At 41.4% G+C, this 13,370-nt stretch overlaps 1 protein-coding gene across 3 annotated transcripts in view; it reads left to right on the top strand.

The window, feature by feature from the left end:
- The first annotated feature begins 3,418 nt into the window (after positions 1-3,418).
- npm1b (nucleophosmin 1b) overlaps positions 3,419-13,370 on the top strand; it is a 320,891-nt gene continuing 310,939 nt past the window's right edge. For 2 of the 3 annotated variants that reach the window (XR_014570523.1, XM_083786523.1), the window contains exons 1-4: positions 3,419-3,491; positions 5,877-5,959; positions 9,359-9,478; positions 10,963-11,056. Coding sequence is in view for 2 of the 3 variants with exons in the window: in XM_083786523.1 (XP_083642649.1) it covers positions 3,446-3,491; positions 5,877-5,959; positions 9,359-9,478; positions 10,963-11,056 (343 nt within the window). In the remaining variant the exon portion in view is untranslated. The remainder of the gene's footprint in view (positions 3,492-5,876; positions 5,960-9,358; positions 9,479-10,962; positions 11,057-13,370) is intronic. The other variant, XM_083786524.1, reaches the window with a different exon arrangement.

Genomic DNA, 13,370 nt, shown 5'->3' with positions numbered 1-13,370 from the left:
CAGCCAGTTATTAACACAAAGCAGCTGCTCAGAATCTATTGTTAATGTGTTGTTATCACATCTGAGAATGTTGATGAAAGCCTTTTTTTTTATGATTGTCATTTTCAAAACACTTCAAACACGACCTTTTCTTTTGGGTTGGCTGCAGATTATTACGCAGACTACCTCATGCAAGACAAAAACAAAGACAAAGGTATAGCAGTCAGTTTGATGTGGTATAAAAGTATATCCCCATTTACACTCCAATAGTGGCACTGTGGCTCCCCTGGAGTTGCTAACCATTCTGACCTGAGATCAGATTCATACGAGGTTTCCACTGGACACACACTGGTCTGATTAACCCATTCTGACCTGAGATCAGATTCTAAAAAATGTCAGTCGCTCTTCGATTTTTCAAAAATAGCAGACCTACAAGCTCGTATCGCGCCACTCGGTGGCGCGATATGAGCTTGTAGATCTGCTATTTTTAAATAGCTAAAGCATAACATGATGCTGACACCAAAATGGGTGCCCGGTCAGAATGGGTTAACAGTTTGCAGAATTACAGTACATTTCAAGTACAACTCAATACAAAAACTGTTAACTGTGAGTGGACGACACCATAGAGCATTACACTTGTTTACAATAGCTGGGCCCACCATTTTCAATTCATCAAAACATTGAGACGTACGAATATATACTTCTATATAGCCAAAAACACAGATTTTACGGGGGCCAGTTTCAAATTGCAGCCGTCCGTAGGTGCCCTTTGAGAGCGGTTTTGAAGGAGTCAAGGGATTCGCATGTCTTAATGACGGTTGGTAGGGCACTCCACATTTGCAGCAGCTGTAAACTTAAAATGCAAGTGCTGATTGGCCATAATGCTGTTTTAGCTAATCCATTGTCACACTTTTAACAAAGTGAAATCATGGACCCCCTTATGGGTCCATTTGGTTCCATTTGTACAACGCTCAGAGTTAAATTAACATTCTGGGTCTAATGACATTTGCAAAAACCTTTCAACATTACCACTGTAGTGTGCAAGAAAACTCATTACATGTGGCTGAAGTAAGATTTTGGTAAATATTTAAATAGAATAGAATAGAATTTAAATGGAACCATATTATTCCATGATGATCACAGATACAAAATGCATTTATACATTTTATGTAGGGATGCACGGTTAATGCACGGTTAATCGGTAGCATAATCGGAATTGGCCATAAAAATGCCATATCGGTATCGGAACAGTCTCAAATAAAATTTCAAATAAATCTACATTTAATTAGTGTACTCATCTCATTCAGTAGTCTGTGAAAACAGACACTTGGAAAAGTATTATGCTATTTATTGATTGATTGAATACTTTATTAACAGTACTTCGAGTACAAAATGAGAATGATTCCTATAAGCCTCCAACATGCCAAGCAGCCAGAGGTACGTATAGACATAACCCGACATTAGATTTAAGAAATATTCATGCACAACCGTGTAATTATAATACTGTAGTATCACAGGCTAATTTACTAGAGGAAAGCACAAACCAAGCGGTGCTGCTACATGCGTACATGCAGATGGTTTCACACAGAGGAATGCACGCACACGCACACACACACACACACACACACACACACACACACACACACACACACACACACACACACACACACACACACACACACACACACACACACACACACACACACACACACACACACACAGTATGCATTTAGGGCTAGCTCTGCCTCTGGATATATGTCTATGGCAAAAAGATATATATCTTGACCAAAAATGTCCAGCAAGTGTGAAAACAGGAGCTATAGCCTACAGTATGAGGACGAATCTTGAGACATTATGTGGAGCACTTTGTGACTCTTATTAAAAACCTTTGAGAGCTTTCAGTCATGCATGAAGCCTAGTCATTCCATTCGGTTTCATAATACCAGCAGGAAGCAGTTCAGGCTCTCACCGAGTCAACATTTGCTTGATAGGGGCCATTTACCTTTGTGGTGTGATGATGCTGTTCAAGGTTCAAGGCTATGTACAGTCAGGCACGTAAGAGTAAAACTTATTTTTGTTTGTTTTCCTTCAGACAATATAGTATCATAGATATACACAACAACAATAAAAATAGATAGAATCAAGAGTGCAAAAAAGAGCAAACAAAGATTGCTAAATGAGAAAGATTTGATGCGCAATATTTTCAAGCGAACATTCTTTACTCAAATACATATGTTGGGGGTCCTTGACACGAAAAGGTTTGAGCACCACTGATATAGCAACAAGTTTTTTTCAGAAAACTGGTAGGATTTAGAAGACATTTTTAGAATTGTCCGAAGGTCTTAATCGGTTAAAGATGAATAATAAATGTGAGCTAATTAGGCTACAGTACTAAATAGTCCAAATAAATAATGCTCAGTTTGTCAGACATAAACCCACATAACAGAGATTTAATAGTCTTATTGATGTCATCATTAGAGACATGAAATGAAAATGGCTTCCTAAAGGGGATATTAAATAAACAAAAATAAATAAACAAACAAACATTTAAAAGAATACCATGGCCTAGAATTCGGCTGAAGAAGGATCATGGCTTTACATTCAAATTGTGAGTTGTACAGTTATATACAATTACTTGGATTTTTTTTAAATTGATTATGAATCCATGACACTGGAGACTAGGCCAAATATAGTTTGGATGTATTATTATTATTATTTCGTTTTACTTGATGAAAGTGCAGACTACATTAACTTTATTAGATATTTTGCAGAATATCATTCATTTTTTAAATTATTTTTATTAACTATATTAGATCTTTTTCAGAATATCATTCATGATCTATTCATGGCAAGTTAGTGTGCCTTAATACTGCAAAATTCTTTGTCAACTCGACTTTTAGTAGAGCACTAATATGCTATAAACTCGACTTTTAGTAGAGCACTAATAGGCTATAAACTAACAATAATTGATGTTGTATACCCAATTTATATTATACAATGTTGTTATATCTACTACATTCCCTAACATAAAACATTGGAGCTGCTCTGTAGAGCTCAATGCCTGGCAAGTGTCTCAATGTAAACGACCATATCAGAAGTAAAAATAGATAAATGCCTCGCCTACAGCTATAACAGCCATTCAGACTTAAAATTAATAGAAACTGACGATATTCAGGGCAATAGCTCTCCTATATTGCATCCATAACTCTATGATTGCATCTGGACAGTGACACTGCAAATCCTTTGCAGCAGCGCCATCCAGTGGCAATCCCTTGCAACTGCTCAAGGTTTTATTTATTTTTTACACCCAGTCGGGTCTAATCCCGCCCACCGTGCTGCTCGAATTCTATTGGTCCAAGGACCAATACATTTTACTCCAGAGTGTCTTCGCCACTCCCATTGGCTCGCTGGCGCGTCGTTCACACGTGCTTTACGGAACTGTAAACACAACAGCCCCACAAAAAAGATGGAGGACGATATTCCAGATTCCAGACCACAAATGTATTTGTTTGGTGAGAGAGCTCGTTTATTGTAGCTTTAAAATCATGTTTTGCACAAAGCAGGGCTTTGGCTATGTATTATAATTTGCTGTTCATACATTGTTTAGCATTTTGAGGCTGTGTGTTTCCAACACCGATTAGATTATGATGATGAGGCTAAAACCTCTGCAGCTGGCGCCAATTCAGCCCTTTTGTTGTTGCGGGAGATTCCACATTGAAATGTAGCCAGAATTATTGGTTTAATTAAAACCGGTTACGTTTGTCTACACTGCTGCTACTAAATAATTACTCGGTACCGAATAATCGGTTACATTTGTGTGGCACCAATGGTCGTACCTCCGTACACGCTCCCTGTGTGTCATAGAATTGTTTTCAAAACACTACCTACTACTACTACTACTGCTGCTATATACTAGGCTAAAGCTTTAAATGGTAGGGGCCAAAATAAATACATTTCCTCTCCTACGATGATGAACCATCGTTAGACCTCTCAGGACAGGTTATCTGGGAAAGGTCTGCATTCTGCCCTCCCCACTAGTACAACCACACATAAACGAACACTAGATCTTTTATAATGGGTTTAAACTAATCTAGAATTGCAACAAACATCACCCATTGACAGCCCATATGATTCATCCAAACAAGAAAAAGTCCGATCTGATTGTATTAAACAACGTTAAACTCACCAACATTGAAGCTGTGTAACAACAAAGGCAATCTTGACTTGAATCATCCTCTTTCAATCTGCAACGTGTTTGTTTCATACAAATCCAACCGTAGACATAATTATATGAGCTATTTTCTGTCAAGAAATCCCGTGCAGGTGACCGTGATTCTCTTTTCTACGAGTTTGGAAGCACTCGCACCTGCTGCAGCTTCCTGCGTTATGCTTTCCAAACAGGTGCAGGGCCTTGAGTGACTTACTTATTGATTGATTGATTGAAGTATAGAATTACAGTACATTTCAAGTACAACTTAATACAAAAACTGTTAACTGTGAGTGGACGACCCAATAAAGCAGTACACTTGTTTACAAGAGGGTCCACCTTCTTCAATTCATCATAACATTTAGAGACGTACGAATATACGCTTCTATATAGCCAAAGAACAGGAAATCATCATAAAGGAGGTAAAAAGGGGGAAAAACATATGCAGTGAGGGGAAAGGGGTGGGTGGGGGATTCGGGATTTACTGGGCCAGTTTTGAATTGCAGCCATAGGTGCCCTTTGAGAGTGGTTTTGAAGGAGTCAAGGGATTTGCATGTCTTAATGACTGTTGGTAGGGCGTTCCACATCTTGGTGGCATAGGAGCGAAATTAATTTAGTCCCTTGTTTGTGCCAAATCTGGGTTGCACATGGTTTGTTGAGCTCCCTCTGGTGTTGTGTTGTTAGAAAGAAATATCACACTGCACAGAATTAATATATGTCTACGGTGGCAGGGCTCGAAATTAACTTTTTTACTTGGTAGCGCTTGTGCTACCAATTTAAAAATGAAGGAGCACCAGAAAAAAATTAGGAGCAAAATCTAAGGAGCACCAATATGTAATCGATTTTTTACATTCATAAAAACAATAATATAACGTGTGGTTTACAAATAACATGAAATGACCAAAGTATAAAAATGCATGCCAGAATTTAAAATGTAGTGTCTGTCCCTCATCCATCCATCTCTTCAAAGAGACAGAGGCATCAAACATCTCCAGATGAGGACCCTCTAGCTAGAGGCTCCGGTCTTTTCTGAATCTGAACGCTTGAAATAATGTACTTTCTGACACATGGTGAAGTTGCGAGCCGAGGCGCTCTGGAATGTGAGCGATGCAGCGCTCAACGTTGTCCCGTACCGTTGTGTCAAAGAGTAGTTAACTACACACTCCACACGTTGGTTTGATAGCATCAAGTGCTAGTGCAGCTAGCAGACAGGAGCAGTACAGTGGATGTCAGAGAGCGGCTCAGAGCGCCTGTTTTTCTACAATCGATCGTTGTAGCCAGGCGCACCACAGTAATTATTTGTAGTGGCACTGGTGCTCCCAAATATATGTTTAGGTCGCAAAGATTAAAATTCAGGCGCATTTGCGACCAAAATGGTCGCTATTTCGAGCCCTGGGTGGACTTTTACTCTAGATTCAACCCATTCTAAAAAAAAATATATATATATAGTGTTGCAAATTGCGGATTGTGGATAAGCAGCATTTAGTTTTTATGCACCACATATCTGTAACTAACTATCTATTCTGATTTAATTTTTATTCATTTGGTTTTATGCATCCTACATTTTGTAATTTCTATAATTGTATTATTGCATTTCCTTGGCTTTGCTTGATGTTTTGTGCAAACCACATTGATTGTTGCCTTGTTGTTGAAATGTGCTCTACAAATACAAATGCCTTGCCTTGCCTAGGTTGTACCCTCAAGTCAGACAGAAGGGAATTCAAAGTTGACGTTGAAGATGATGACACAGAACACCAGCTGTCACTCAAAGCCGTAAGTAAGACTACACTTTCCTTTTTAATTCTTTCCCATGTCCGTATATACATATACCCAGACACTAGGGAACGTCATATCCCAGGTCTGTATATATACGGACCCCAATGTATACTCCGTCTATATAATGGTCCCACCGCAGCGTTTAACATTGGTCTGGTTCCTATGACAACGCCCCACCGCTCCAGATATGGGATTGAAAATATAATCATGGTGTAAAGCAGTTGAAAGGAGGATTTTCAAAACTCCATAAGTCAGACTCAAGGAGAGCTGTCCTTGGTGGATCTTCTGCCATCGGATTTAATTTGTGCCTTTGTACCGCGAGTCTGCGACGCTCCCGCCATGTAAAAGCTTCTGACGAAAGGTAAACAGTGTGTGCTTGTTCCAAATCTTTTAAAGTGAACACCTGGTGGCACCTGGAACTGAGATTTATGCGAACAGCTAGCCGCAATCATAGTGTTAAGCACCATTTTATGCTTAATTATTAAAAAAAATGAAAATGGTGAAATCAATGGCTGATGTACATGATAACGACATGCTCTAGGACCTCCTAGACTAGAGCATGTCCAGAGAGCAGAGACCCAGATTAGCCTACAGGTGAAATGTGGAAATGTATCAACAAACGGGTGATACTTGTAGATTTCAGCGACAGTGACGGCAAATAACTTAAGACCACTTCACCACTTTTCAACTTATCTTCATATAATAGGTCCTCACTAATGTTCATGATAAAATGTTTTCCTACTCAGTCTGTGTCTCATAGGATGGCTGTGGGCAGTTCAGAAACCCGTCCACCAGTGACATCATCATCGTTAGGCAGATTTTTTATTTTTACAATAAAAAAAAACATATTTAGATTTTTATTATCGATGGCTTTTTAGGAATAGAAAGCCTGTAGTTTCTATTAGCTTGGATTCCCCATCGATGATGAGACACAGAGTAGGAAAGACATTGTGGCATTTTATCAAGTCAAGTCAATTTTAACATTTAAAAACAACAGCAGTTGACCCAAAGTGCTTTCCAGAACAAATATTCATGCAAATAGTAAAGACAATAATGAAACAGGCTAAGAACAGGCAGACATTATCATTAGTGAGGACCAATTATATGAAGGTAGGTAGGTTGAAAAGTGGTGAAGTGGTCCTTTAAGTTCACTCGACCTGTTAGAGGGGCAGGGGCTGAAATCCCATACAAAGAGGGCACTTTTGGACAAAAATAGCAGATCTACAAGCCCCGAAAACTGCGATGGGTTGAGATCTTTGGGAAAAAAAGCAATTCTCCTGAATGCTGGCATGGAAAGGAAAGGACTGGCATTTGCATTTCTTTCACCAAATGCTGCATTTGTGTTCTGGAGAGGGCAGTTGTTTTACACACGGGTAGAAGGGCAGGGGCTGAAGCCCCCTTTGATGTCTGTGTGTGCACGTCCCTGGCAATAGAGAATAACATGGTGGAAACAAACAAGTGTGAGGAGATGAAGCTTATAATAAAGGATTATTCAGGCAGGGGAATTAACCCCTTTAGCCCCTGACGCAGACTGTCCTCGTATGCCAGTAGGGATGGGACGATTATATATCATTATTATTGTTTACCGTGATGAAAATACACACAATAATCATACCGTAGAGATTTAAATCTATCATGTCCTCTGACATACATACACTAGGATGAATTTGCTTTTGTTGAGCTGCAAATTCAGTACCACTTAAACCCTCTATACTTGATTTAAAAGAAAATAACTGTTGCTTTTGTTATGCTCTTTTACGTTTTGTTTTTGTTAGTCTTGTTCTCCTTCAGTCAGTCTTTCAGCCAGGCCAGGGCAGGCAAGAGTTCACTTGGGCAGGCTGCTGCCTCCATGGTGGCTGTGCTAAGTTCTGGCCAACACAATGTGCTAATCAACTGTCATTTTTTAACATGCACAAAGCAATAGCGTACCTGACTTCTGACTTGACAAGCAATCAATTTGACCGAACATAACACCTGAACGGACCAGTTACAGACCAGACCAGTTTCACTCCAAACGCAGCAAATACAAATGGAAGAGAACGAATAAGCCAGCAGTAGCCTAAGCCTACTAATGCCTATGCCTTAAAAGTGAGCATAATAGAGCGTCGCAGTCCCGCCCCCTACCAGGGCCCAGGAAATGATTCCCCGTTCATTTTCCTCATAGACTTTTCAAAAAGTATTTATTTAAAGACCTTTTAAGCCTCGTACAAAGCCAACTCGAGTTGTGACAAATAATGACAACCAACAACATTTTTTGGGCCAAACAAAGAATTAGAAAGAAGAAAGAGAAACGCATTTTTTGTTGTTTTTCTTCTTTATAATTATTTGTTTGGTCCAAAATATTGTGTTTATTGTCATGATTTGTCACAACTCGAGTTGGCTTTGTCCAGGGCGTAACCGTCTTTAAATAAATACTTTTTGAAATACTTTTTTTTGCGTTGTCATGAAAGGGGGCGGGACTGCGACGCTCTATTTACACATTCAATGGCACACAGACATGTACAACAAGGAAGCTAAATTATAAGAAAGACAAATTCTAAACTACCTGCCCCTGGCCAGCCTGATTGAGGGGAAAGGAACTGGTCGGAATAACGTGTTCCTTCCACGCGCTACGTCCGGCCGGGGAAACTCCCCCCTGTCAGTTAAGAAGCAGCTTGGACTCCTCATGCATATAAGGAAGCATGAGGTCAGTCCGCTGCCCCCCCCAAGTTGGCAGAGGGAGTGTAGCGCCCAGGATTACATTAGATAATTGACACTGGGTTGCAAAATCGTGGGATAATAATTATTTAAAAAAAAGAAGAGACAAATGCTGTAACTTGTATGAAAACAGGCATGATGATTAGTCCATCAGTGGTTAACCACAACCACAAGTAAACAGCTCTCATCCTCCGACTTGAAACGCGCCACTGCTGCTAACGAACAATAATGCATTGCACCTGTGCTGACCGACTGAACCGGTCCACCATTTGTCAAGATCGAGAATGTACTGCATTGTGAAAGCGATTTACTTTGTTCTAATTTGCATTTGTAGTTATTTTTCAGTACCGGTAAAAAACAGAATTGTGGTAACTTCAGGTCAAGAAATCTCACGATTTGCAGAAGAACATACAGAGAACACTCAACATGGCTACATTTCTCTATCTGCCTCAAAAGAGGAAGTGAACCCTTTTAACCTGTCATAGCTGTGAGGCTGCCTTTGAACATAGGATAACTGTGCCAACAGCTCCATCTACTGACGGGCTAATATGGCACCACCATTTACAACAATAATAATAGACGCAGATGAGACAGATTCATGAATATATATATTTTTAAATTAAATGTATTTCCCCCCCCCCTGGAGCCCCATACCTTGCCATACCCAATTGACAGTTGACGCCCGTGTCTGTGTTCAAGGTGTGTGTGGGCGCTGAAGCTGAGGATGAGCTTCATGTGGTGGAGATCGAAGGCCTAGCGTTCGACGGAAAGACGACCAAAGTCCCTCTAGCTGCCCTGAGACCCTCAGTCCTGCCCTCTGTGAGTACTGTTCATCACACCTCAGTCATCTGTAGCTGCAAGAACTTTCTTTTTATATGTAACGCCCAGGATACTCATCCCCCTCCTTCCACGGGGAAACCCGATCCCGGGTCACACGGCACCAATGTAACCCCCGGGATTCGAACTTGGGTCTCCCGCACGAAAGTCCAACATCTTGACCACTAGACCGAAGGGATATCCCTAAGGACGGGGGGGGAGATATTAGACTTTTGAGGCCATCAGGCAGAGGCTGTGAGCCACTCTGCTACATACTGTGTATCTAGGCATCTAGAGTTGACAGCCCATACATCCAAATGGAAAAGTCCTATCTGATTGTATTACACAAATACACAACGGTAAACTCACCAATAACTAGCTGTACGGAAAGCTTGCATTATCATGAGCTACTTTCTGTACAGTGTTGTTTTTCGCAGCAAATTTAGATTTTAGTTTTAGTCATAGGCTATAGTCTCTTGAATAGTTTTCATTTAGCTTTAGTCACAATTTTTGTCACCTGGAATGTTTTAGTGTTAGTTTAGTTTTAGTCGACTAAATGTCATAAGATTTTAGTGGGGTTGACTAAATCAACTGTTAGATTTAGTCGAACAACATGTATTTTGGCGGGCCTTGATGCCGTCGCAAAGACTGTTTTTACACTTGCTGAAAATAGCATTTTTCCAAGTGTTAAAGTTTGGAAGCACTGAGTCGTTTTCAATAATGCAACGTCCTGCTGCCTCCTGCATTATGTGCATTACTTTGTATGTTCTCCTTGTGTCCCCTATAGGACAAGGGTTCTCAACTCAATTTGGCTGGGTGAGGACCCCCGGAAATGCTTTGGCCATGTCTAAGACCCAGTTCGGGGCTCTCCCTAGGTTGGCAGAGGGAGAGTAGCTAGCGCCTCGGATTACAGCTTCTTAGGCAATTGGCACCTAGGTGAAAAACGGGTTACAAAATCATGGGATAAAAAAATAAGTGTGGAAAAGAAAAGTCTCACCTAGACACTGGATCTGACACAAATTGTAACATGATGCTCAAGGTCCAATGAGCAAGCAGGCATGCTCTATTAGGCCCAATGGTTAGAAGAGGAAAGTTACTTACTAGTGCTGCTTAAAGGCTCATACATAGTCTGGATTTTCGGTGGTTAGGTGACCACCGAACTACAACATGACGTCACGCGCCGCGGTGAAGAGCAAACCACCGCCACCGCTCCAGCCCTTCGCTCTGTTTTTACTTACCACCGCTCAACGTTATTTCAGCTCCGGTGGTCAGCTCACCACCGGAGCGGTGGTCACCTTACCACCGAAAATCCAGACTATGAATAGGCCTTTAATCAATTCATCAACCAACCAACGAACCAAAGCCTACACGCTCACTCATAAGTTACTCCGGATCAGAGTCTTGCCATTAAAGTTGAAAACTTGCTGTACTTGCTCGATGCTCAGCAAAGAATTTATAATGACCTTGTTTTGTTGTTTTATGTCCAGTTGGGTTTAGGTGGATTTGAAATCACTCCTCCCGTAACCTTCCGTCTCCAATCCGGCTCTGGACCCATCTATGTCAGTGGACAGCATTTTGTCAGTGAGTAGTAATGCTACAGCCACCAATAGAACCACAGTTCATCCATTTAGGCCTGACGTAAAAAATTAAATAAATTATACGTAAAATTATACGTAATGTGCCTCCACCCCCCCATCTGCAAATATGTTGTTCCAGGGACCCCCCCCCCCCAGAAGCAAAGATTTGAGTTAAAATGTTTACAAAGATTTGAGGCACATTTTCACGATGTTAAAAAAATAGCAGATCTACAAGTTCATAGCGCGGTATGAGCTTGTAGATCTGCTATTTTTCAATAGCTAAAGTATAACTGTAGTGGAATTTGTTTCCAAAAAATAATGTTCCATGATGTCTAGTAGCCACATCCGCCAGTTTGACACAGGTTTGAGATGACACGTAATGCACAGGTAGAAACTGGACCACAGTAGCCTAATCACAGAAAGACTCCACAAGGCAGATGATGTTGATGATGAAGTTTAGTGAAAGAATGTTGCAGTACAGGAAATGCACAAAAAACGAAAAAATACCCGAGAATCACGGTCAAAACTGTAGAGTTCCACGAGTCAAACTAGCGTCTCAAATCCCTCTTTTCCTCATGTTGAGTAACCAAACTAATTCCCCTCCTCAGCTGTGCATCATAAACACTAAATCAAACTTCAGGGGGCGCTCTTTACCAACTGCCAAAATTATGTCTAAGCATGTAAAGCTGAACACCATTAAACATAAATGCAATAAGGCAAATAAAAATATGAATTACACATATAACCACTTTGGCTCTTACATTACCGGCCCCTAATTGAATAGGCAGGAAGCATATCAATTACAAAACACAAAAACTTATCAAGAACCAATCAAATACTTGTTCACCAATGTCTTTCTCTTTCCATCTTGGCCTTTTCTTAAACGTCGGCTTCACAAAGCAGGCAAAGCTTGTCAATAGGCCTCTCCAAGGTGTTGGTCTTCGTCTTAATCAGGACTCTGCGGACCAGACCGTTCTTGTATGGAATAGTCTTTAGAACCCTGCCCATAGTCCATGAGTTACGGGGGGCAGTGTCGTCCACGATCAGGACAACATCGTCCGGTGCCAGGTTCCTCTTGACTTGAGACCATTTTTGGCGTTCTTGTAGAAGGGGCAGATCCGTTTGAGCTTGAGCAGCCATGCAACGGCCTTCTTCAGTCGAAACCACTTGTAGTGAAGAATCAGCTTGCTCACAGGACTTTCCTCTGTGTGAGTTAGGTTCACATTCACTGTGACTGATTTCCTCAGTTCAATGTCATCAGGCTTGACCTGTTGTAGATCAGGGTGTTCAGGCCACTGTTCTTCTGGTGTCTGAAAGTAAGAACTGTGGTAACTGTGGTTCTTCAAGGTCTCTGCTGTTTGTCCGCGTGACGCACAGTCTGCTGGATTCAGTGAGGAGTCGACGTACCTCCTCTGTGTTGATCTTGTGTTATCCCTGACGACAGCAACTCTGTCGGCGACAAAGGTCTTGAGCTGAAGTTCCTTTTTCATCATCTTGTCCACTTTTACAGCTACGGCGGCTGCTGTCAGTTCCATGCGTGGGATAGTGGTCTGCTTTAGAGGTGCCACCCTAGACTTTCCCATTAAGAAAGCGTAGTGTGACTGACCGTCTTCGTTCTCACGTACCTGAACTGCATGACCTTTGTCGAGCATGTTGTTCACGAAGGTTGTGTATTCCTCGTGAAATTCAGGATTCTTGCTGGGTTTCCTCTTCAAGTTGACTGCACGCTGCACGGCAACGCTCCGATCTTTTGGCAAGGTGAGACTTTGTCTCTTCACGGGTAAGTTGAGATAGTAGTGCCCATCAACCTGATGAACAGAGCTTGTCATCTTGTCCATAAACTGATGGTCCTCCAAAGACATCTCCACCTTGTCATCACAGTTCCTCTCAGGACAGTCGTGGTTGTATTGTTGTACTGTTAACTCCTCAATGCTCTGCAGAGAGATTCGATTAACAGTGAACCATTGCCGTTCACCACTTTCTGAAGTGGCATCCTTATGTTCTTTGAGTGGACCGTTTATGACCCAGCCAAGGGCTGTCTTGACAGCGTACGGTCCGTTGCCCTGACTGTTTATTACTCTCCACGGCTCCATTGCCTTGTGGGCGTTGGTCCCAATCATGAGTCCCACCTTGGCATCAATGTATGGCAGTTTCACCTCTCTCAAGTACGGCCATCTGTCTACATCCCTCTGCAAAGTAATGTTCTGTCTGCTCACTGGTATCTCCTTCTGTGTGAACACTTTGGGCAGGTCTATGAAGTTGTTTTCTTCTAGACTGCTCACTTCCATATCAGAGAGCACATGACTGTAAATGCTCCC

The sequence above is a fragment of the Protomyctophum parallelum genome (assembly GCF_964188405.1).
Source record: "Protomyctophum parallelum genome assembly, chromosome: 16".
In the NCBI taxonomy this organism is placed as follows: Eukaryota; Metazoa; Chordata; class Actinopteri; order Myctophiformes; family Myctophidae; genus Protomyctophum; species Protomyctophum parallelum.
The sequence above is the reverse complement of the archived record's forward strand: the minus strand, read 5'-3'. Positions and strand labels throughout refer to the sequence as shown.